This window comes from Pleurodeles waltl, chromosome 9, assembly GCF_031143425.1.
Source record: "Pleurodeles waltl isolate 20211129_DDA chromosome 9, aPleWal1.hap1.20221129, whole genome shotgun sequence".
Lineage (NCBI taxonomy): Eukaryota > Metazoa > Chordata > Amphibia > Caudata > Salamandridae > Pleurodeles > Pleurodeles waltl.
Genome location: NC_090448.1, coordinates 309,022,249 through 309,048,570, shown reverse-complemented (window position 1 = coordinate 309,048,570; position 26,322 = coordinate 309,022,249). Strand labels below are relative to the sequence as shown.

General features: G+C 45.0%; 1 protein-coding gene across 11 annotated transcripts in view; it reads left to right on the top strand.

Moving 5' to 3' along the window:
* The window catches only part of DCAF1 (DDB1 and CUL4 associated factor 1), a 709,202-nt gene that overhangs the window by 162,297 nt on the left and 520,583 nt on the right, over window positions 1-26,322 (top strand). For all 11 annotated transcript variants that reach the window (XM_069206794.1, XM_069206793.1, XM_069206790.1 and 8 more), the window contains 2 exons: window positions 2,425-2,526; window positions 2,745-2,903. In XM_069206794.1, the coding sequence (XP_069062895.1) occupies window positions 2,425-2,526; window positions 2,745-2,903 (261 nt within the window). The remainder of the gene's footprint in view (window positions 1-2,424; window positions 2,527-2,744; window positions 2,904-26,322) is intronic.

Here is a 26,322-nt window from a genome sequence, read left to right as displayed (position 1 = left end):
TTTGTGAATGGGTTAGCACCAATTTGAAACTGGTGCTAACTGCGATTGTTTTATGACCGCATTTGCGGTCACAAAACAATCATACATCGCACTGCCACTCGCACTTCCTAATTGCGACTCGCAAACCTATTTTGCGATTCGGTAAATTGATTACTGAAACGCAAAATAGGGTTTGTACATACCAAAATGCTTTTTTCTAGTGGCAAACAGCCCGAATATGTGAATTGAGCCGTTTGCAACAAGAAAAAAGCTAAACACATGTGGCCTTTAATTCTTTATGGGCATGCTTTGTTTTCTTAATGTAATCAATGTATTATATGTCTGTAATGAGCCACAAAACAATCATACATCGCACTGCGAGTCGCAATTAGGAAGGGAATACCCCTTCCTAATTGCGACTTGCAAACCTATTTTGCGATTCGGTAAATAGATTACCAGATCGTAAAATAGGGTTTCTACACACCAAAATACTTTTTTTCATGTGGCTAAAGGCCTGATTCTGCGTATCTGTCCGTTTGCGACTAGAAAAAAGCTACATACATGTGGCCCTTAATTCTTTATGGGCATGCTTTGGTTTCTTAATTTAAGCAATGTATTTTATATCTATAATGAGCCATTTTGCATGAAAAAAACACGAGTAAACTGATTTTGGTGTCGTGCATTGCCAGTGGTGCAGAGAGGTCTGTCTTAATATTGGAAGCCAGCACAGAAGCAGGTGATAGTGACCACTGACAGTGACAGAGAGCACCTGGAAGGGAAATTATAAGGGGAACAGGTGGGAAGCTCAACAGGAAGACACCAATAGTCTGGAGATCACATATGCGATGGCAGTGATAGGTATTGGGTCTTGATACATTTCTTTCTAACATCAGCCCTGGAAGGCCATGAAGGTTTATGTTTAAATAATAATAATTGGGTAATAAACCTTTGATTATAGTCCTATAAAAGGTCTTGGTTTGAGGACACTATCTGCATGGCACTGTCTTGGTCCAGAAACTGGCAATGAAGGCACAGAGGTTGCCCATCATCACTTGACATGTTGCCATCACAATGAGTACGTATTTCAAAAAGCCACTTAATACAAATGTGTGTTTAAAAAATAAAAAGACGCAGACTGAAAATGACTTATAGACGCATGAACTACACAGAAAAGTTCAGAGTTGATCGCAGGGGAACTAACCAGCCTTAAGCTTTAAAAGCATCAGAAATATCAACATGAGGATAAATTATTTTTACAATGACCAAGAATTATTTTTAGGAAAGTGGCACAATACTGTATTGTTATGAACATTTTAGGTCAGGGTTACGTTGTCATTCCGTTAAAATTGTCCATTGAAGATGTTTTTTGCTGTTGAGAGTTTAGGGACAATTAGGCACTGGCTGTAAAAGGTGTTCGTTGTGGCATCTCTTTAACAAAGATGTTATCCAATTGTTTTGCATCTTTCCCAAAGTTGTAACCAGATAGCAAACGTCAGAGTAACTTATCTCTGCAGCAGGGGTTTGTCACTGGAAATATGTATTGTATGATGTTTTGATGGGAATTGCCTGCAGATTGTTTTCAGAGTAAGAAAATGTTTAAAAATTTGTATAATGAGAGGGTAGATGACAGATTTCCCTGATGGGCTACTGAATAGCGTTCTTAATGTTCTGTCAGGGTGACACACCTGTGACATTTTATCAATTATGAGCTTGTGTTCCTGGCATACTAATAACCTGTCGAAGTGATCTGAACTCAGTACTATTTAATAATCTATGGGCACTGAGTAACTCTTTTTAAAGGTTTTCTGAGGGTCTGTGACTACAGTGTGGTAAAAAGCCTCTCGAATTTTGACGAATAAGCGCTTGCATTGTTTTACTAATTATTTAGTTGTCACATAACTCAGAATTCTGCTCTCTTCTATGGAATATATTTAGTGTTATTTGTATAATAATGTATATGTCGATGTTTTGGCCCTTTCTGTTAGCTTATATTTTAAGCTCCCCTGTCATTGTCTTAGTGGTTACAGTTTAATCATGCACAATTCAAAAAAATAATTGATCAAGACACAATCTTCTTATAAGGCTGTAAAGATTAAAACTTATTTTTTCCTGTTTGGAATGTTATAAAAGTGGGGGCTGTGATAAATTCCTTACCCGCGAAACCAAGTTTCTTACCTTTAGCTTAAAAGCAAAAAGAAATGTCATGCTTGCTATGTGATGGTTGTTGGTTCCAATATTTGTAGTGATGTTGACAACTACATTTATTTACATGCCTACTTTATTGAAGATTATTTGTGGATTTTTGTTTTTTTCCAACCTCCTAAATTAGGTGCAACAGTTTAGTTTGGAATTATTAATTTTTTAATTATGTTTGTTACTTGTTTTATTAGTGGTAATGTTATGCTGTTGTGCACTGGGACTTCAACTTAATTTCTTTGTTCTCAGTTATTGCCGATCTTCATGCAGATGGGATCAAGGGAGCTGATGATGTATTACATCGACCTTAAACGAAATAATGATGTTTTGTTAACATTTGAGGCTCTTAAGGTAAGAATATGTTTTAATAGACAAAGATGGCTAAATGAATTTGAAGTCCAATTTCAGTAAATCTTTAACCAGAATCCACCTCTGTGGAATGCTTTTTAGTCAAGGCGTTGATTTCCAGGCATCTTTTGAGAACTCTGTCCTCCTTATATCCACAGATGGGAACTGCCATGAAAACGTGTTTGTAATTGTGCTTTCTTCAACCTGTTATTTCCTTTCAGCATTTGGCATCTCTTCTACTCCACAACAAGTTTGCTGCAGAATTTGTGGCTCAAGGGGGTGTCCAGAAATTGTTGGAGATTCCTCGCCCATCAATGGCTGCTACGGGTGTGTCCATGTGCCTGTATTATCTTTCCTACAACCAGGATGCAATGGAGCGGGTAAGGAAGAGTCATCTCTAGGAACTACTGCACCCGAGGAAACGTAGGCTAATTGCAGCTTAGTTTAGAGTCATGTGACTCCCAAATTGTTTGTTCACAAGAGCCTTGCATAGCCTGCAAGGATCGGTCTCTGCTTTCTGAACCGGGGTCTAGTCAACTAGTTGTTCCTACCTAGGGGTCAATTAAAGATGCAGTTACAGTAGTACATACAAATAAATCATTCAACACTATTCTTATGACGCGCATGTCTGGGGGGTTAAGGTTGTAGTGGACACAAGTAGGAGTTTCTGGTCTACCCTTTAAGTTTTGTACCAGACTAGGATCTGACTCTGTATTGATGGCCCAGCAAGCTTCATGATCTTAATCTAGTCTTAGACTCAGGATGTGACTACCCTGAACCACAGGACAATACCCAAATGACTGAATGTTATGAAGCAATTCAACAGGTTATGGACACCTAATCGAAACTACTTTCTCGTATTCAGTTGAAAATGGTTGAATCAGAATAATCCAGAATATTTTTTTTTTTTTTACTCCTTTCACCATCATTATTGGGCAGATTGTTCTTATTTGCTACCTGACTCAGTAGTTAGTCTATTTATAGCTATCAACAGATCATTTTCCTCTACTTCGGTCGTTATTAACTCTTGGAGGTGGTTTCTCGATCACTCTTTATTGAAAGATTAGGTCTTTAAGCATTGCAATTGATGACGTACCACAGTGTGTTATGCTACTAATAAAGGCAACAACAATATTTTTTTTTGTTTGGGCTTCATCAGAGGTGAAAATGTAGAGGTAGGTCATTGTATTTACCACTTATCATGACTTTCTGTTCATAAACTAGAAAAAGACTAACCTGTATCTGTTCAAAATGACTTTTGAAGGCGTGAGCTATCTATCATACCCTATTATTTTCCATTTATTTCTCAGTCTGAAGACAAAGCGGCTGAGAACTATACAGAAGTGGGGAAGAGGAACAATTTGCCCTGACTAGGTCTTCCAAAAGTTCTTCCTGGATGCCTCTACGTTGCTTGCCGTAAAAACAAAGAATCCTTTTAGAGGATGCCTAAATAAATAAGAAACACTGGTTATATATTTGCTATTGTTAAACCTAATCTTGCCATGCTAGATGTGGCATAAATATGAAAGTATTTGACTGTATTCTGCAAGGCAGATTAATTTAACTCTTAGATAAATATTACCATTGGAGGACATGGATAACTACTCCATGTACTCTAAACATCAGGCCATATATTATTTCCTTAAACTCATCTAGAGATTTAAGACTTAAGAACAAAAGCTGCAATTACTACCAGGGCCAACACTTCACTCATAAGGTACCAGACAATAGTAGAATCGAGCTGCAACCTTCAAAAAATACCTTATTTAGGTAATACTTGGAAAATAATAACCCTCTCACTCTTGATAACCAAAAACAGTAAATCGGGCCAATACCTCAACACAATACAACACCCGACTATTGCCTACCAAACCTAATATTCCAAAGAGGAAGATTACTGACTTAGTTACCCTTGAGAAAATACTTCGTAGCAAATGAAATAGTTCATGCAATAGAGAATATTTACAAGGAAGCAACATCAACTTTTCTCCCTAACAAAGTAATGCATGGAGTAACACTTTATTGCAAATATACAAAGGATCCGAACGAGGATGCGCCCAAAAAATGATGGAGAAATACATGAAATACTTGAGAAGGCCAGGAGACTCATCAGGCTTCCACAAAAGCTCACTGAGAGGAACGATGTGACACAAGAGTCCACGATGATCTAGTGAAACATGCAGAGCTATGTTAGGAGCAATAAGGGATCCCCATCTGCATTCGGATGAACACTACTCCCGACAGGAAGCACGTGTATTAAAGGCAGGCGCACCTACGTGCTTGGAGCTGCAACTTAAATATTGGCACTCTTTCATGATGCTAGAGCTGAGCAACAACAAAAAGTAACCTCTCTTTCAGTTTCTGAGCATCGGCGTGTCCAACACACAACTGGTTGCGCCTGACTTATTTTTACAAAAATGACAGAGCCCAACCAGTATGATGGCGAGTCCAACTCACTGGCCAGCAAGTGTATGACACCACCCAACGTGCACAGCTTAAGCGGTTGCCATTTGAGAGAGAGGGTTGAGGTATTGCACTCCTTAGAGCTTCATCACACTGCTAGTATATAGAAAGCTCAACAGATGAAGTTTGGCATTCATTGTCCGATTTAAGCAGGAGTCTTTTTGCACAGACTGCTGCAGCAGCAGAAACTCAAAGGCTGCAAATACCAAAACTTAGGGAGTCTCTTGGGAAGGTTTTATCAGTAAGGACAGGGGAAAGAGCAGCTCAGACAAACCTTTGTCTTGCGGAGGCCCTAGTAACAGAACCAAAGAGAATAAAAAATGTTTTAGAGAAATATGATCTAATAGAAACTTCTAGCTGCAGATTCCTTACTTTAAAATTATCACCAGGCATCAGATTAGATGCGAAAATTTCCAGACCGTACCGCTGCATGCCAGTAGGTAGGATCAATTGGATCCGCGTCATTTGTGTCATCCGTGCTGGAAATGACGTACATAGTACCAATATAGGCGTTGCCTTGGCGCTAGGATGTCAGTTTTTCGTTTCTGCACCAGATAGTGCAGATGGCTGAAGAGGATTACCGTGCCATGCAACCCAACGTGCTGAGGAAGTGCTCCTACGAGCCTCTCACCACCTGACGTCTGGCAGCCCTTCGACAATCAAGATCTCGGTCACATGGAAGGTCGTGGGACTGCTAGTGGGGCAGCACCAGAAGTCTTCATCTGCTAAATCACACATAACGAAGTAGTCTAAGAAGTCAGAGGTATTCGACTTCTCCATGTCTGTCCAAATCTTTGGATGAGATGAGGGATCATTGGAACTCCAGGTCCGCTGTGTGAGTGATATGAGACCATGCACATCAATTTTAGGTGGACCAACCTTTCTGGGAGCGCCTTTGGAACCCCTTGGGTTTAAAAGGGACCCCTACTGGATTCTTGCCAGCAAAACTCTCCTTGTTACCAGTCTGGCCCCATGAATCTGGTGGTGGATCCGGAGTGGTGCTGCCAGTGGGACCGAGACCACCTCCTGTGCCTCTTCCTATGCTGATGCCCATTGATGACTCCATCCTCATCGTCCTTGCCTCCTGATACAGAGCTTGCCTGGTGTCACATGATGCTGGTTCTGGCACCGTTCAGAGCCATACCTTCGGGGGTTGGAGCCAAGGCCTTTTGTCTGACATGCCAGGTCAATGGGACGGATGGGAGGCGTATGGCGACCCTGATAAATATTCGCTATCCCTTTGATGATACCAAGGGCACCTGGCATGAGGATCTGGTGAATGCCAGTGGGTTAGACACGTCACCTAACACTGGCTTGGTCTCCCCTCCTACTGTGGCTCAGGAGGAGGGGGCCCTCTTTCGCTTTGATAGTGCATAGGGTGGCTGAGATCTTGGACCTTCAGTTTCCCTCAGTGACAGTCAAGACTAACATCTTAGCGGAGGTACTTCAACTGGTGTAGGAAACTGGGTTGTGGTTGCAGTAGTCCCCAAACCTTTTGACTGTTTTGTGATGCAACTTTGACTGAAGTGCACTGGATTCCCGCTAACCAGGTCCCTAGTGCCAGTGTTCCTTCCCCAAAAACGAGACCACTGGTCGCTTGATTCCCACTCCCCTTAACACCCCTAAATCGAGTATTTAGGGGACCCCTTAATACCAGGACTAAAGATCTTTGCTGGGCACAAAAGGAGTGGACAAAGAAGACTACTGACCTGAGAACTGAGGAGCACGAGTGACTTGGCGCCAACAGTACCTGCCTGCTGCACCCGACCCTTGTGGAGCGGCTGACCTTTCCAGCTGCTGTGCCCACTCCAAGAAAGCCGTAGAGTTGCCAGGCCTTCACCAATCACCAAAAAGAATCTCCTTGGAGCAGAGGTGCTGCTTCCTTGCATTTGCAGGCAACCAAAAAAGAACTGAGAGGCCTTGGACCGCCTAAACCTGATGCAGGTCAATACCACTGGACCTGTGCCTCATAACCCGAGTTGAAGTGGGTCAACTGTGTCAGCGTGATTCCCAGGCCCTCCAGAGACTAAGCTCACATTGAGTTCTTCTACTGTGGACTTCCTGATGGCACCTCCAACCTCTTTCTGCAGGCCCTCCTCTGCCGCCTTTGGTGACAGAGATCCGACAGTCCTCTGCACCTGGCCGTCCTGGACAGAGGAGAAGAGGACCACTGGTATCCCTACGTTCCGAGCCTTGTGAAATCTAAGCCCCTTGATGGTTCGGTCAGACTGGACCCCTGCTGTGAAATAGCAGTTTGCTGTATATGTTTTCTCTCCTATAGGGTAACATTGCAACTTCAGAAAAATGCACTGTCAACTTTGGAAAACTGACAATTTTGGTATATAAATGTATGTTATTTTTATACCTTGGTGTCAGATTTTTTTTGGTTGTGCCTCACTTACTACATTTGTGTGTGCAATACATGCAGTAGAAAGCTGGCTTTGTATATACTATATCAAAGTTAGATATAGTGTGCACAGAGTCCAGGGGTTCCCTAGAGGCTTAACAGAGGCTAAAGTAGATAATACTAATGCTCTCTTTGTGGTAGTGTGGTTGAGCTGTTAGGCTAATCAGAGGGTAGTGCAAAGCAAACCAATGGTTTTTATATATCAAAAATATCTTTTATTAATTTATTTTTAGAACCACAAGATTCAAGTTGCATGTAATTATTTCAAAAGATTCGTATTTCACACAGGTATCAATAGTACTTTTTTTGAAATCGGTAAGTAATACAGTTTTTGAATTATTGGTAATATGTTTTAAAAATGAACTACAATTTTCAAAACAGTTCCTGGGGGGGAAGAAATGTTAGATCGTTTCACAGGTAAGTACACCACTTACAGTTTCAGTCTATGGGTTTTAGGAAGTCCACCGGTTGGGGTTCAGTTTAACCCCAAACACCCACCACCAGCAACATGGGGCCGGTCGGGTGCAGAGGTCAAAGTTGAGCAAATTTAACATGAGCTGCTACGGAGACAGGGGGGTACTCTGAGTCAGGCCTGCCGGTAGGTATGTTCCCGCGGCTCAGGGGACAGACCACAGGGGTTTGAATGAGCACTGGAGAGACCACAAGTAGGCACCAAACACACACCTTCTGCGGCACAGGGGCGGCTGGGTGCAGGGTGCAAACAGGATGTCTGGTTTCCAATGCTGGTCTATGAGGAGACCCTGGGGTCTCTCAGAGGCTGCAGGTGAGGTCCAGGGGGGTGTCTCGGGCACACCACCGGTCGGACAGGGAGGAGGGCCGCCTGCTGGATGTTGATTCCCCCTGGGTCGGTTTCTCCAAGGCTGGGGGGCTGCGGGTGCAGTGTGTTCTTAGGCGTCTGATATCTTCGTCCAGAGCTTCACGGTCAGGGGGGTCCTCAGGATTTCCTCTGCAGGCCTCATTGTGGAGGGGTAGAGAGGTTAACCCAGGCATAGTACTTGCTAGCAATCACCTGGGGATCCTCTCTTGCTGGATGGACCTCCTGGCAGTGGACTGTGGGCGTCGGGTGTACAAGGGCAAGGCTCACTCATCCGGACTGAGGTGAGAGCCCTTGGTTGTAGACTTTCTTTAGACAGAGCCGCTGTCCTCTGGAGTTCTTGGTCCTTTCAGGTGCAGGACAGTCCTCTGGAGTTGGCAGAGGTTGCTGGTCCCGCTGGATGTGTCGCTGGTCGTTTTGCAGGTTCTTTGAAGCAGGAGACAGGACGATAGGGCTCGGGCCAAAGCAGTTGTTGTCTTCCTTCTCTGCTGGGGTTTCAGCTTACCAGTCCTTCTTCTTGTAGGTTACCAGGAATCTGGTGAGCTGGGTTCAGGGGAGGCCCTTAAATCCTAGATTTAGGGGCGTTTTAGGGGTCAGACAGCAGTAGCCAATGGCTACTGTCCCTGAGGGTGGCTACGCCCTTCCTGTGCCCACTCCCTTTGGGGAGGGGGGGGGGCACATTCCTAACTCTATTTGTCCCTGACTTCCAAACTAAGATGGAGGATTCTGCAGAGAGGGGGCTCTCTTAAGCTGTGAACACCTTAGGGGTGGTCCCAGCTGAAGTTTTTCCTAAGTTTCCTGCCAAACTTGCTGCCAAAAGTGGGGGTTTGTCCAGGAGGTGGGCATCTCCACTAGCTGGAGTGCCCTGAGGCACTGTAACACAAGGCCTGAGCCTTTGAGGCTCACCACCAGGTGTTACAGTAGCTGCAGGGGAGGTGTGAAGCACCTCCACCCAGAGCAGGCTTTGTTTCTGGCAACAGAGAGCACAAAGGCTCTCACCCCATGGGGTCAGAAACTTGTCTGCTAGTGGCAGGCTGGCACAGACCAGTCAGTCCTGCACTACTAGGGGGCATCTCTAAGATGCCCTCTGTGTGCATTGATTAATAAATCCCACACTGGCATCAGTGGTGGTTTATTTTGCTGAGAAGTTTGATACCAAACTTCCCAATATTCAGTTAAGCTGTTATGGTACTGTTGAGTTCGTAATGACAAACTCCCAAACCATATACTTAATATGGCCAGACTGCACTTACAAAATCTAAGGATGGACTTAGACACTGTAGGGGCACATTGCTCATGCAGCTATGCCCTCACCTGTGGTATACTGCACCCTGCCTTAGGGCTGTAAGGCCTGCTAGAGGAGTGACTTACCTATGCCACAGGCAGTGTTTTGTGGGCATGGCAACCAGAGGGGGATGCCATGTCGACTTTGCCTTTTTCTCCCCACCAACACACAATCTGCAAAGGCAGTGTGCATATGTTAGGTGAGGGGTCCCTTAGGGTGGCACAACACATGCTGCAGCCCTTAGGGACCCTCTGTGGTCACAGGGCCCTTGGTACCACTGGTGCCTTTTACAAGGGACTTTTCTGTGTGCCAGAAGAGTGTCAATTGTGGAAACAGTGGTACATTTTTAGGGGAAGAACACGGGTGCTGGGCCCTGGCTAGCACGATCCCAGCACATTCTGTCAAGTCAGAATGAATACCAGGCAAAAAGGCATTGGGGTGGGGGGGGGGGGAGGAGGAGGAGGTAGGGGAACTGCAACAAGTGCCAGTTTCCTACACATGCATAGACCTACACACCTAACTGCTCACTCACACTACCACAGAAGAGAGCATTTGTGATGTCATTTGTGGCTCTGTAATTCCTCTAGGGTTTGCTTGGACTCTTTACACAAGTACCTCGTTTTGGTCCAGTTTATAAGGAGCCAGCTTCCTACAACCAGGTACTGTCCCTCTGCACCAGTGCTCCCCTTCATTGAAGCCCTCCCCAGTGTCCACCTCGGGCGTGGTCCAAGCCTTTCACAGGGGCTTCTGTGCCTAGGACGATTGCCCACCATCACTGCCCCAGAGACCCCAGTATCCTCAATCAGTGCCCCACTCCGGAGAGCGTAGTGGCCCAGGCTTCCACATCTAGAATCAGCCTTGGCACGTTCCCTTCCAGTCATTCATAGTCTTTTTAAGCACACTCATGGCTGGAAGTTTTGTTTTACAGCTGGGAATGGCTTGTGTTTTAAGGCCTTGTTTGTAATATAATTGGTATACGTCTGCTACCCCTGCAAATGTGTAATGCACTATCCCCTCTAGGGGCTAAATGTATGGTTACACTGCATTATTTATTGCCATTTTCTTTTTGTGTGGTTATGTCCTCTAGGGGCTAACTATATAGTTACATGACCATGTTTCTTACAAATGCTGTTTTCACTGTGGTGTCCTCTAGGGGCAGCAGTTCTAAACATTGCAGTCATATCAACATCCTAAAACATTTGTGGCACGGAAACTTACCCCATAATGCTTTACAGGGCATTATGTTTACAAAACATTTGTGCTCATTACTTAGCCTGTGATGGTACTATGACAATGGGCCCTCCTTCAAAACACTGACTTCAATGTGCTCCTTCTGTCTACATCAGTGGTTCCCAACCTTTTGATTTATGTGGACCCCCATTTTAACATTAATGGAACCCAGGGACCCCCACTGAATCATCATTGGAATCCGGGGACCCCCGCCTGAGTCATTACTGGAAGCTGGGGACCTAATTTGTCAATATTTGTTAATATTTTTTAATTTTCTAAGCAGTCGTGGACCCCCTGAGAAGGCTTCGCGGACCCCCAGGGGTCCCCGGACCACAGGTTGGGAACCACTGGTCTACATCATCTCTGGGTCCCCATACTATGTTAGTGGGGACTCCAAAATAATAACCCTACCACCATTCATTAACTTTTTGAGCTCTTCCATGGTTGGAACTTTTTTTTTTTTACAGCTGAGAGAAGTTATGATGTGTCGGCCTTATTTGTAATATCATTGCAATAGGCCTGCTAGTTTTGAAAATGTGTAATGCACTATGCCCTCTAGGGGCTAAATATGTTGTCACATTGCATTTCCCACATTCTTTTTTCATGTGATAATGCTCTCTAAAGGCTGACTGGATGGTTACATGACCATGTTTCTTCCAAATAATATTTTTATTGTGGTGTTCTCTAGGGGCTGTTCTGAGCATTGTAATCAACATACTATAATATTCCCAGGCACAAAAACTCACCCCCATATTGCTTTGCAGGGCATTACTTTTACAAAACATTTTTGATGATAGCACATTCTGTGGTGACCCTAGGACAATGGGACCACCGTCAAAACACTCTAACTACACTAGTTCTGGGTCCCTACACTAGGTTAGTGGGGACCCCAAAATAATAACCCCTCCCACCATTCAGTGTCTTTTAAGCTTTCTTGTGGCTTGAACTTTGTTTTACAGCCTAGGAGAAGCTTTGTGTTAAACGCCTTGTTTGTGGTGTGATATTGTAGAAGGCCTGGTAGCCCTAAAAACACCCACTAGGGGCTAAGTATACGGTACACTGCTTCACTTTCTCCCGTTTTTTTCATGGGGTTATGCCCTTTAAGGGCTAACAATAAGATTACATGACCATGTATCTTACAAATTATATTTTTGTTATGGTGCCCTCTAAGGGCTGTTTTGAGCTTTAAAGTCTAATGCCAAACGTATATTTCTGATAGATGTTTATATGATAATTGTATATGTTTTAATAATCTCTCCTTATTACAATTATGACCATGATTCAGGCCACTTTAACATCCTTATTACAATATGACTGTTTGAACACTCTTGATATGCTTGGGTGACCCTTCTAGTTTTTCTCCTCTGTGGCTATCTTGCGTCTTTTTAGGGGAATTGTGTTAGCCAGCCAGCAACTCTGATGGTGGGGTGGTGAAAGTGGAATTCTATTGGAATTAGCATTGCAGATTTAAATTAGGATGCTAAATGGTAACATTTTCATTTTTTCCTGCAGATAGGAAATGGAAGTGCTTTAGTTATATGCAGGGCCACTGGAATTATATGGCAGGAAAAGACAAAGTTATGAGGCAGGGTTAACCAATCTATGTGGCAAGAAAAGTCCAGTTAGGAATATACAATGCCAATAGCTCTAACTCAAGCAGATGCGAGACCCATTGCTTTGCAAATGCTCTTTTAATTTTTTTATTATAAATCCTTCGCTGCTTTTCTTCCCACATGTAGTTGGCCCCATTTGCCAGCCTCCAAAAGCGTCCGACCATGTTCAGATTGGCTGTGGTGTTCTACGTAATCTAATCTTGAAATCTCTTATTGAGGGATTGACAGGAATTGACAACATTGAAATGGATTCCAGATCAGGCTTTCAAACATCTAATAGAAGCTTTATCCGGGGGAGGTTTCCTTTCTCTATCAAAAATCTGGTGCTCCATTGATAGTTTGCATTCCCTACAGGTGTGAATGAACTATCTTCAAGTTTACTGTTTGAATGGGCATAGAATTACATTTTGTTTGCGATTTTCAGAAGAATGTTTACAAGAAGCAATCTTAGCATAATTGTACTTGACCTGTGGAAAATACGGAATTAGTATAGTTAATTTGAAAAGCACTATAGTAGGAAGAAGATTGGGAGAAGAAGGTGGGTAAAGTTATTTTTATAACCTGTTTGTGATTACCCAATTTTCATTTTGGTGGCTATATTTACTACATTGCATATATTCATGCTATATTAAAATCAGTTCTCCGCCTTTGGATCTTGCTTGAATCAGTACCTTTTGTTGAATTAGAAGTCCCATGGTACATTACAAAAGAAGCAGATTATTAAATACAGGTAAAGGCATAGACTAGTTTTCAATGTGTTCATCTAACGGAAGAATACACCAACTACAGCCAGTGAGGTGAATCTGGCCTGAATTCCACTCCCTCTAGAGGCCACCATAGTTCACATTTCTACTGCATGTCTTGTATGAGCAAGGATGCTCACGGAGCTCTCCTGGTATTTGCGTAAGGAATTGTAAACCTACATATTTCTTTCTCTTTCTCCTTAGAGTGACTGTTCCAACCCCCTTGCTGGTTGGTAGTGAGGAGTATACTCCCACATCAATTTCCAGAAAGGAAAAAAATATATTTATATGGACTCATCGAAAAGTGATGTTTTTCAAAAAGCATCCTCCTCTGAAGATCTGCCTTCAGTTTACAGTGATATCCATAGAGCCAACAGCTTTAACAATGTTGGTTTCCCATGCTATCTGCATTGCTTCTGTGGATGACAACAGTATGCAGCTCCAGCCACCATGACATCAACTGCTTCCTTATTGGCACTAAAGCAGCATTGATGACTTTTAACTCTGAGACTGCTGAATCATTGACGGGCACCTTAACAAAGTCTTCCTCATCAACAATTCAGAAGGTTTTGCAAATAACTATAAACCACTCTTCTAACAGCCACTTGGTTGCTACATTGATATGGCCATCGCAAGACTTCCCCTAATAAAGTCACTATGGAGTCCACAGTGACGATTGTTGGGACAAAATAGGAAGGTGGGGCTAAGAACGAGGACACATATGGGCTATCCTACAATCCAGATTAATTTACATGTTTATTATCATGAGGCTGAAGAAGAGGACCACAACTAGAATCTTCAATAAGTTCAATATGAATAGGAAATTGAAGGCTTGTTCCTGCTTTCAGATTGATGGCCACCACTGTCAGGACTTCAAGAGTGTGAGATATACCTAGAGATATGACTTACTATGGCGGCAGACCTCAGCACCAAGAGCGGTTGATGCTACTGGTCCCTGTGGACCTAATTAGGTACTTTAAAAAAATGATTCAGACCTTTGACAAGCTTCCTAACCTCCAGCATCGATTAGCCAGCACCAACCACAGCTGCCTGTTTCACCTGTGCCCTACCCCATTACCGTCAGTTGCCACACCTTACCAGGCCGAAGCGGATAATACATAGGGCAATGAAGCAGATGGCTAAGAGAATTTTGTGGTGTAGGACGGCACATAAGGGGAAAAGTTTGTAGATTACATTGTCTCTTGGTGCAAAAACTCTCCTTCAGTATTGGATCTTTCATAGAATCATTCACAATTGTCAAAGTGGGAGTCCCGCCGTAGTATAATAACGCAATTTATATTACTATAATAGATAGACTGGCATTGAACCATAGATTTTATAGCCTATCTATGTCCTTTTTAAAAAAGAACCAAACCACATACTTTAGCCAATCAGCCTACAGCACCCTCTGGAACACTCCCAACAGAGGCTGTTTCCCTCAGATTTTCAATGGCATGTCATGTGATAGAAGTCTCCTTGAGCTCTGGTCAAATTACTTGTTTCTCTCTGGGTTTTTTTTTCCCCAAAGGAATTTGTTTCCAAACATCATCATTTCTTCTACTACCTGCAGATTCTGACTGGACACTGTCCCAACTCACCAAGAAAGGACTTTTCAGAGCCGGTGACACCTGTGGGTAGAAAAGGCTCCATTCACATGACCCAAGTAAAGAATGCATATATTGTTTCCAGCCAGAGCATAAGGTGAGAGACTGTATAATATGTTGCACCTTTTCTCAGAAGACTGTGAAAGACCGGGACGGTAGAATTTTGCTGTCACTTCAGAAACTAAAGACCAGAGTGCCCCTTATCCGAGGAGGTTAGTGATCAATCTTCAGACTCCATCTTCCCTTAAAAGACCTAAAACTACGGAAAGAATTGCCTCAGAACCACCTGCAAAGGTCATTAAAAAATCCAAACATACCACTATTGGGCATAAAAAAAGGCATGAGGACCTTCCTTCCTCCTCCAAGAAAGAAATTCTTGCCTCAGAAAAGGTTCGCTCTGAGCCTTACTACTTCTTCTCTGAAAGAAGCACTTGCAAAACGTGCTTCACAGTCTCTGCGATGATACCGCAGACGATGATGGGCTTGTCGACGATAACATCAGCGCTCCCCTCGATAATGACACCATCAATGCTACTGCAGACAGTGCCATTGTCGACGGCCTAACTGTCGGCGAAGAGAACATCGACGATGGAACAATCCAAGTTGGGAGAGAAAAAACCTACAAAGATGAGATTTCCTCGGTTATCTTTCCTCTCTGTAAGGGATAAATCATCTGCATCCATGATTCTACCAATTCAGATCTCCTGAGCAAGGTATTGACTTATCCGCCTGCACACCTTTTAGATGAGGATGAAGACTCGGAGGAGGGAGGTCCCTTTGGAGTAGCTATTACTCCATCCCAGCTGCATTATAAAATGCCCGGACTGGACGACGAGCAGTATCAGGTGGGCCATTACTCTGTGATGGAGCACTCAGAAGCATACCATCATGAATATTCAGTGCAAGACCAACAGAAGCCATCTATTTCAATGCCTATGCCACTGGTAACACATGTATAAAGTATATTCCAAGACTGTTATTGTAGATTTCCACCTTCTACTCCTGCAGCTGCTATCCACATGTACCACAACCTGTGCAGTTGTTGCAAACCCCTACACCGTTGCCACAACCTTCAAGAGTGACTGAGACACCTGCTGCCCCTCTACCAGAGTTGGCAGATACTTTAGCTCATCCGTTCTGCTGTTGATGCTCTGTCTACTGGAGAATACAGAGAAGAAGGAAAAATATGAGACACTACCTCAGAACCAAACCGTGGTGGGTGGTGGTGGAGGGGGGGCGGCGACTGTTTAATCCCCACCGGTAGCGGCGCAAGTAGATTTTATGTCAGCGGATATTGGCGGCTTCCATAATTTAATGGAGAGAGCAGCCAAGATTTGTACTTCCACTCTTTACCGAAGAAACAGACTGTTTCCTCTATGAGTTCAAAGAAGGGCCAAAAAATTGGTAAAAACTATCCAGATTATAGATTTTATTTGGCAAGGAAGTCTTAAAGCCATAAAGAACCCAGCCACTGTGTCAACCGCAATCATCGTATAATTAGATAAGAAATACAAAGTTCCTGATGACACTGGTTTTGGCTGGCCATCAAGACAAGTTACAGTCTGTGGTATCACAAGCAGCACAACGTCGCTGTAAGAACTTCTCCACACCAATCTCCTCTCTTCCTGACAGGAGTGGACATTGGCTTGATAATATCGGCTAGAGATTTTGTTCCATGTCAGACACCACAGTAAGAGCAGCAAACTCCTTGGCTGTATTGGGCCATTACAATTGCTAGATGTGGTCAGATATGTTCACCTACATAGACTTGCTGCCAGAGGACATCAAGCTGGAAGCTCAAAAGATTCTTCAGGAGGGGAAACAGACATCTGCAGAGATAATTGACTGTGCCATTGATGTTTCGACTACTTGGTTCAGGAAACTTGCGGGGACAGTGGCTCTCCGCAGACAAGGATGGTTAAAATCCACTACCTTCTGTCCAGAGATCCAGAGTAAGATTCTGGCCATGCCATTTGATGGTGAATCGTTCTTTGGCAAATGCTTGGCTGCTGCCCTACATTCCATTCAAGGATGACAGAGATACAGTGAAATCCCTTGGGGCAGTAAAGCAAGCAGCCATTTCGAAGATCTAGAGGCAGAGCGGCTTATTCCTTTAGAGGAGATTACCAACCCTACATCCAACAGTATCAGTCAGTCCAGACACACTACCACCCCCAATATACACAACAGTAGCAATATAGACAACAACCAGTGGCTGCATATAAGCACTCCACCAGAGGAAAATTGTCTGCCCGTGGCAGAGATGCAAACAGAAAGCAATGACCACATTATGGTACCGACTACCCCCCACTCTCCGACAACCTGGATTGGAGGTCACATTGCAAACCATTTTCATCAATGGTCCACAACAACATGAGATAAGTGTATTCTCAATGTGATCTCCAGAGGGCACACCCTGGATTTCCTCCAAAAACCTCCAAACACCCCACCATCAGGACCCCTTCAGTTAAAACAACTCCTCAAGGAGATATCCAGTATGTTAAAAAAGGAGCACTATAAGTTGTTCCAGAGCTTCAGAAGGAACTGGGGTTCTACTCCTGTTATTTTCTAATAAAAAAAACCCTCAGGGGGATTGGTGTCCCATTCTCAACCTCCGAAAGTTTAACACATTTTTAAAGAAGCAATATTTTCGCTTGGAGACAGTTCAGGATATATTACACCTCCTAAACACGGAAGATCATATGACATCATTGGACCTCCAAGATGCATACTTCCATGTCCCAATACATCCAAAACAATGCAAATTCCTCCGCTTCCCGGTAGCCAGTACCCATTTACAATTCAAGGTCCTACCATTTGGGATAAAATCAGCCCCCAGAATTTTTGCTAAGATGGTAGCCACTGTAGCAGTGCACCTGAAGGTGTTTCTCCCCAAGATAGTACAATCATTGGTCCTCCTATGCACAGACAGTACCACCAGTCTGTTTTATCTCAACAAACAAGGAGGAACATGCTCACCAGTGCTGTCTCATCAGGCGCAGGACATCTGAAACTGGGCTCTTCAACATCAAATATTGCTCAAAGCAGAACATTACCAGGAGTGTCCAACTTCCTTGCAGACTAGCTTAGCAGGACCAACGTTCTGTACCACAAGTGGGAGCTAGACCTAGAATGTCTGGAAGGTCTCTCACTGGTGGGGTAAGCCAAGCTTAGACCTGTTTGTTATAAAGGAGAACAAGAAATGGCAATTATTTTCAAGTTTGCATCTCCAAAAGGGATCTGGGGGGGATGCATTTTCGATGAGATGGTCAGGAATCTATGCTTCACTTTTCCCCTGATCCCACTGATCCCAAGGTTGCTCAACAAATTGAACAGAGAGCCTTGCCGACTTCTCCTCATAGCCACCAAGTGGCCCCAACAGTTCTGGTTCACAGAGCTCTTGCTCCTCTAGGAACAACCCCATGTTCAACTAAAGCCGTTGTTGACCATGAACCAGGGCCAGGCCCGGCATCCAGGCCCGACATCACTATACTTATTGGCCTGGCTCCTCAGTTCAGTGAGTTCTCCACAATAGACATTCTTTCTGTCAGACTGCAGGGAAATACTTGCCAGAGCCAACAGAACTTATAAACTCAAGTGGAAACGCTTCTGCCTTTGGTGTGTAGACTCTAGCATCCACCCTATCACATCACCGTTGGAACGAATCCTCCCATATCCGCTCCACCGGGGAAGGTCTGGATTGTCCCATTCATCTATGAGTGCACCTGGTTTAGACGCTCCAGCAATGCACCTTCTCTATGGTCTAGTCACATTGTGAAGCAATTTCACAAAGGCCTCTTCAGGGCTTTTCCTCCTGTACGAAAGCCTCTACCATTGTGGTACCTGAATGTTGTACGGGGACAGCTCATGAAACCACCATTTGAGCCCGTTCACAGTGCAGAATTGAAGTACCTTACTTGGTAAACAACACTTCTGGTGGCTCTCATATCTGCCAAAAGAGTGAGTGACATTCATGCCTTTCCCATCAAGAAACCTTTTCTACAATTCACATCAGATAGTGTTTATTAGAAATGGAGTCTCTAGTTGGCAGTCGGTTTGCACCCTGTCCAAGTAGGGACCCTCACTCTAGTCAGGATAAGGGAGATACCCCCTCAGATAACCCCTGCTCACTCCCTTGATAGTTTGTCATGAACAGTCAGGCTTATCTCAGAAGCAATGTGTAAAGCATTTGCACATAACACACAGTAATACAGTGAAAACACTACAAAAGGACACCATACCAGTTTTAGAAAAATAGCCAATATTTATCTGTGTGAAACAAAACCAAAATGATAAAAATCCAACATACAGTGCTAAAGATATTAATTTTGTAAGATTTATCTAAAAAATACAGTTCCTTGAAGTTGATAGCTCCACTTTGGACTATCACGGCATCTTGATCAACAAAACCAACAGTTCAGCCCGGTCGCAGGCCAGCTACGGTGTTGGGAAGACCTGCAAACAGTACCTTGGGTTTGCAGGGCATCGTGATCCTCGTGGTGAGCTCTGGAGAGCGGCGTTGCTGGTGTTGGTTCCAGAGTCCGTGCGGGAGTCGTCTGGCCCTTGAAGTTCACACGGATCGATCTCCGGGCTGTTTGTCAGGTGTGCCGGCGTCAATGGTGTCGGGTCTGCGGTGTGAAGCGAGACGATGCGACGTGCGGTGCTCACAGGTCAAGGTGTAGGCTGCAGCTCGGTGACGGCCTCCAGCGGCGTCTGTGAGACCAGGGCTGCAGTGTGAAGTGGGGCTGTGCAACGTACGGTGTCCACAGATCACGCTGCAGGCAGCATCATCGTTGTTGCGGAAGCTCTGTCGTCGGTATGCCCAAGGGAGTGGTGTTGGTACGGGACGGTGCTTTGTGATCCTCACGAGTGATGTCTACAGGCCACGGTGCAGGGTGATGACACTGGAGTTGATGGTGCTGGCATCGGTGGACCAGGGCTGCAGTGCGGGACGGGACAGTGCTTCGTGCTCCTCACAAGCGGTGTCCATAGGCCACGGTGCAGGCAGCGGCGCCAGTGTCAGCAGGAACGTTGTCGTCAGGGAGGTCCAGGCTGCTGTGTGAGCAGGTGACGCCAGAGTGCGGGCCCTCAGGTTGCAGTGCTTCAGCAAGTCACGGTGCAGGCCAGTGGTGGTGTTAGCGGCGTCATGGTGGTTTCTCTTCTTGAACAGCACAAAACAAGTGCTGCATGTCGAGGAAACTGAAGTCTTTGGTGTCCCTGAGACTTCTAACAGGAGGCAAGCTCTACTTCAAGCCCTTGGAGAACTTTCTCAAGCAGGACACACAGCAAAGTTCAACCTTTGCACTCTTTTCAGGCAGAAGCAGCAACTGCAGGTAATTCCAGCAAAGGAACACAGCAAAGGGACAGTACTCCTCTTCCAGCTCTTCTGTTCTACTCTTCAGAGGTTCCTCTTGATTCCAGAAAGATTCTAAAAGTTTGGGGTTTTGGGTCTTCCTCTTGTACCCCTTTCTGTCTTTGAAGATGGCAAACTTCAAAGCAAAGTTTTAAGTGTTTGACAGATCCTTGTCCAGGCCAGGCCCCAGAGACTCACCAGGGGGTCGGAGACAGCATTGTGTGAGGGCAGGCACAGTCCTTTCAGGTGTGAGTGACCACTCCTCCCCTCCAGCACAGATGGCTAATCAAGATATGCAGGCTAAACCCCAGCCCCCTTTGTGTCACTGACTTAGAGGATAGGTGTGAACAGCCCAACTGTCAAACTGACCCAGACGGGGAATCCACAAACAGGCAGAGTCACAGAATGGTTTAAGCAAGAAAATGCCTACTTTCTAAAAGTGGCATTTTCACACAGACTATTAAAAAAACAACGTAAATAAAAAAAGTATTTTTAAATTGTGAGTTCAGAGACCCTAAACTCCATATTTTCATCTGCTCTCAAGGGGAATCTGCACTTTAAGGATATTTAAAGGCAGCCCCCATGTTAACCTATGAGAGAAATAGGCCTTGCCAACTGAAAATCAAATTTGGCAATATTTCATTGTTAGGACATATAAAGCACACTAGTATATGTCCTACCTTAAAGATACACTGCACCCTGCCCCGGGGGCTGCCTAGGGCTTACCTAAGGGGTGCCTGACATGTAGTAAAAGGGAAGGCTTAGGCCTGGCAAGTGGGCACACTTGCCAAGTCGTATTGACAGTTTAAAACTGCACACACAGACACTGCAGTGGCAGGTCTGAGCCATGTTTACAGGGCTACTAATGTGGGTGGCACAACCAGTGCTGCAGCCCCCACTAGTAGCATTTGATTTACAGGCTCTTGGCACCTCTAGTGCACTTTACCAGGGACTTACCAGTAAATCAAATATGCCAATCATATCTAAACCAATCAACAGTACAATTTACATAGAGAACATATGCACTTTAACACTGTCTAGCAGTGGTAAAGTGTCCAGGGTCCTAAAGCCAACCAAAACTGGTCAGAAAATTTAGGAGGAAGAAGGCAAAAAGATTGGGGATGACCCTGCAAAAAAGAACAGTGTTATACTTTGAACCAACCCTAAGATTATTCCGAAGGTGGTGCTGCCATACTACTACCTGAATGAACCAGTGGCTTTACAAACCTTCTTCCCAAATCCTCACACAGTTTTACTTTCACAGGACCCATCAGATCCAAAAGGCAGACCAACTGTTTCTAGCATGGTGGTCTCAGAAAAGGTCTTCCTGTAACCAAGTCGACTATTGCTAGATGGATTGCATCAACTATACAACTTTGCCACTCACGAGCTGGAAAGCCATTGCAGGACAAGGTCAAAGCCCATTCGACCAGAGCTGTTTCCACATTTACAGTTTTTTTTGCTGGAGCACCTATCCAGCATATCTGCCGAGCAGCAACGTGGTTCAGCAGACACACATTTATGAAGCATTATTGCCTGGATGAGACTCATAAGACTGATGCGTCTGTGGGACATCTGTTTCAATACTGTTTCTCTTACTTTTTTCCCCACAGTCCGCTAAATCTATGTTACAGTGATTGTTCTTCTCTTACTTTATTGTTGGTTATTCTGGTTCAAGCATGTGAATCTATGAAAGCACCAGTACTGGAGAAGAAAATTAGTTACTTGCCTGTAACTGTAGGTTCGGTGGCATGTGTAGCTGCAGATACACATGCTGTGCATAGTCCGCCGTCTGGTGTTGGGTCGGAGTGTTACAAGTTGTTTTTCTTCAAAGAAGTCTTTTCGAATCACGAGACCGAGGGACTCCTCCTCCTTGTTTCCATTGCGCATGGGCGTCGACTCCATCTTCGATTGTTTTTTTTTCCGCCATCGGGTTCGGACGTGTTCCTTTTCGCTCCGGGTTTCGGGACGGAAAGATAGTCAAAACTTCGGAAAACTACGTCGGTATTGTTTCGTTCGGTATCGGGTTAGATAGAATCGACACCGAATCGTGAAGAGCTCCGGTAGCCCTTCGGGGTAACTTCGACCCCCCGTCGGGGCCTGGTCGGCCCGACCGGGTGTAACATCGACACCGATGGAACGGACCCCGTTCCGATTCTGTCCTAAATGCCACAGCAAATATCCATATACAGACCAACATTTGGTCTGTAACTTGTGCCTGTCGCCCGAGCACAAGGAAGAGACGTGTGAGGCCTGTCGTGCGTTCTGGTCCCGAAAGACGCTCCGTGACCGAAGAGCCAGAAGGTTGCAAATGGCGTCCACGCCGACAGGACAACGTGGGTTCGAGGAACAAGGAGAAGGAGAAGGAGAAGAAGAGGAAGCCTTCTCCATCCATGAATCGGACTCGGAGGAGTTCGACGTCTAAGAAACCGTGAGTAAGACGTCGAAACAAGCACCACACGGGAAAACAGACAAGGCCCAGGGGACGCCACTGTCAACAGGCCATGGCTCAACCCATAAAATAGGTGACCGTCCATCGGCAACGAAAAAGGGCGAACTGGTGCTGAGATCGTCCGACTCGGGTCGAGACACAGGCACGCAGCAATCTCAGGACCGAGAAAGTGCTGCCGAAAAGGGTTGACGCAGAGACAGCGGAACCGAAGCTGCTCGACGCAGAGACAGCGGCACCGAGGATGATCGACGCCGAGAAAGCTCGACTACAAAAAAGAGAAAATTCTCCTCGGAGCCGAAAACAAGCAAAGACACAGTTTCGGTGCCAAAACGCCCTGCAACCGAACCGACTGCCAGCTCGTATTCAGAGGAACAATCACTGTCCTCTCAAATGCGCAAACACAGATTTGAAGAAGAGTTACAATCCACTGACGTAGACCACACCCAGAAGCGCATCTTCATACAGAGTGGGAGAGGGAAGATCAGCACTCTTCCCCCAATCAGGAGGAAAAGAAGACTCGAGTTCCAAGCACAAGAACAAACACCACAAGCAAAAGTGGTGAAGAAAGTAACTCCACCACCCTCTCCTCCACCTGTAACTCATACATCACCGGCACAAACTCCGTCACATTCACCAGCTCATAACCACCATGAGCCAAGATGACCAGGACGCTTGGGACCTATATGACGCCCCAGTATCAGACAATAGTCCTGAGTCGTACCCTACCAAGCCCTCACCACCCGAGGACAGCACAGCGTATGCACAGGTGGTAGCTAGGGCAGCAGAGTTCCATAACGTGTCGTTACACTCAGAACCTGTTGAGGATGACTTCCTTTTCAACACCCTCTCCTCCACCCATAGCACCTATCAAAGCCTGCCTATGCTCCTGGGAATGCTAAGGCACGCAAAACAGATCTTTAAAGATCCTGTCAAAAGCAGAGCGATAACTCCACGGGTGGAGAAAAAATATAAAGCACCGCCCACAGACCCTGCTTTTATCACATCACAACTGCCACCAGATTCAGTTGTAGTAGGGGCAGCTCGCAAGAGAGCCAACTCGCACACATCAGGCGACGCCCCACCTCCGGACAAAGAGAGCCGCAAGTTCGACGCAGCTGGAAAAAGGGTTGCTGTACAAGCTGCAAACCAGTGGCGCATCGCGAACTCTCAAGCGCTCCTAGCGCGATATGACAGAGCCCATTGGGATGAGATGCAGCATCTCATCGAGCATCTACCCAAAGAATTACAGAAACGGGCAAAACAAGTAGTTGAGGAGGGACAAAATATCTCTAATAACCAAATACGCTCCTCTATGGATGCAGCGGATACAGCTGCAAGAACAATAAATACTGCGGTAACCATAAGACGGCACGCATGATTGCGCACATCCGGGTTTAAACCCGAGATACAACAGGCAGTGCTCAATATGCCGTTCAACGAACAACAATTGTTTGGACCCGATGTGGACACGGCAATTGAGAAATTGAAAAAGGACACTGACACAGCCAAGGCCATGGGCGCACTCTATTCCCCGCAGGGCAGAGGCACTTTTGGCACATTTCGCAGAACACCCTTCAGAGGGGGGTTTCGGGGTCAAGCCACACAAGCCAGCACCTCACAATCAACACCGTCTACCTACCAGGGACAGTACCAAAGGGGAGGCTTTCGGGGCCAGTACAGAGGGGGACAATTCCCTAGAAACCGGGGAACATTTCAAGGTCCCAAAACCCCTACAACCAAACAGTGACTCACAAGTCACTCAACCCCTTCACACAACACCAGTGGGGGGAAGACTAAGCCAATTTTACAAAGCTTGGGAGGAAATAACAACAGACACTTGGGTCTTAGCAATTATCCAACATGGTTATTGCATAGAATTTCTCCAAATCCCTCCAAATGTCCCACCAAAAACACAAAACATGTCAAAACAGCATTTAGACCTTCTGGAATTAGAAGTTCAGGCATTACTGCAAAAGGACGCAATAGAACTTGTACCACGTACACAAAGGAACACAGGAGTTTACTCACTGTGCTTTCTAATACCAAAAAAAGACAAAACACTGAGACCAATCTTAGATCTCAGAACACTAAACATCTACATCAAATCGAAACACTTTCACATGGTCACGCTACAAGACGTATTACCACTGCTAAAACAACAAGACTATATGACAACCTTAGATCTAAAGGACGCGTATTTCCACATACCAATACATCCCTCGCACAGGAAATACCTAAGGTTCGTATTCAAGGGAATACACTACCAATTCAAAGTGTTGCCGTTCGGTATAACAACCGCACCAAGAGTATTTACAAAATGCCTAGCAGTAGTAGCTGCACATATCAGAAGGCAGCAAATACACGTGTTCCCCTACCTAGACGATTGGCTAATCAAAACCAACTCCCTAACAAAGTGTTCACACCACACAGAGTATGTCATACAAACCCTCTACAAACTCGGTTTCTCCATCAACTATGCAAAATCACACATTCTGCCGAGCAAAACACAGCAATACTTAGGAGCGACAATCGACACAACAAAGGGGATAGCCACTCCAACTCCACAAAGGGTTCAAAATTTTTACAAGGTTATACAAGCCATGTATCCGACACAAAAAATACATGCAAAGATGGTATTAAAACTCCTAGGCATGATGTCTTCATGCATAGCCATTGTCCCAAACGCAAGACTGCACATGAGGCCCTTACAACAGTGCCTAGCATCGCAATGGTCACAGGCACAGGGTCACCTTCTAGATCTGGTGTTGATAGACCGCCAAACATACATCTCGCTTCTATGGTGGAACAGTATAAATTTAAACAAAGGGTGGCCTTTCCAAGACCCAGTGCTACAATACGTGATGATAACAGATGCTTCCATGACAGGGTGGGGAGCACACCTCAATCAACACAGCATCCAAGGACAATGGGACGTACATCAAACGAAGTTGCATATAAATCACCTCGAATTGTTAGCAGTATTCCTAGCGTTGAAAGCATTTCAACCCATCATAACCCACAAATACATTCTTGTCAAAACAGACAACATGACAACAATGTATTATCTAAACAAACAGGGGGGAACACACTCGACACAGCTGTGCATCCTGGCACAAAAGATATGGCAATGGGCGATTCACAACCACATTCGCCTAATAGCACAGTTTATTCCAGGGATCCAGATCAACTGGCAGACAACCTCTCTCGAGATCACCAACAAGTCCACGAATGGGAGATTCACCCCCAAATTCTAAACACTTACTTCCACATTTGGGGAACACCTCAAATAGACCTATTTGCAACAAAGGAGAACGCAAAATGCCAAAACTTCGCATCCAGGTACCCACACAGGCAGTCTCAAGGCAATGCTCTATGGATGAATTGGTCAGGGATATTTGCATACGCTTTTTCCCCCTCTCCCTCTCCTTCCATATCTAGTAAACAAATTGAGTCAAAACAAACTCAAACTCATACTAATAGCACCAACATGGGCCAGACAACCCTGGTACACAACACTACTAGACCTGTCAGTAGTACCCCATGTCAAGCTACCCAACAGGCCAGATCTGCTAACACAACACAAACAACAGATCAGGCATCCAAACCCAGCATCGCTGAATCTAGCAATCTGGCTCCTGAAATCCTAGAATTCGGACATTTAAACCTCACCCAAGAATGTATGGAGGTCATAAAACAGCCTAGAAGGCCATCCACTAGACACTGCTATGCAAGTAAATGGAAAAGATTTGTTTGCTACTGCCATAGTAATCAAGTTCAACCATTACATGCATCTCCAAAGGATGTAGTAGGATAC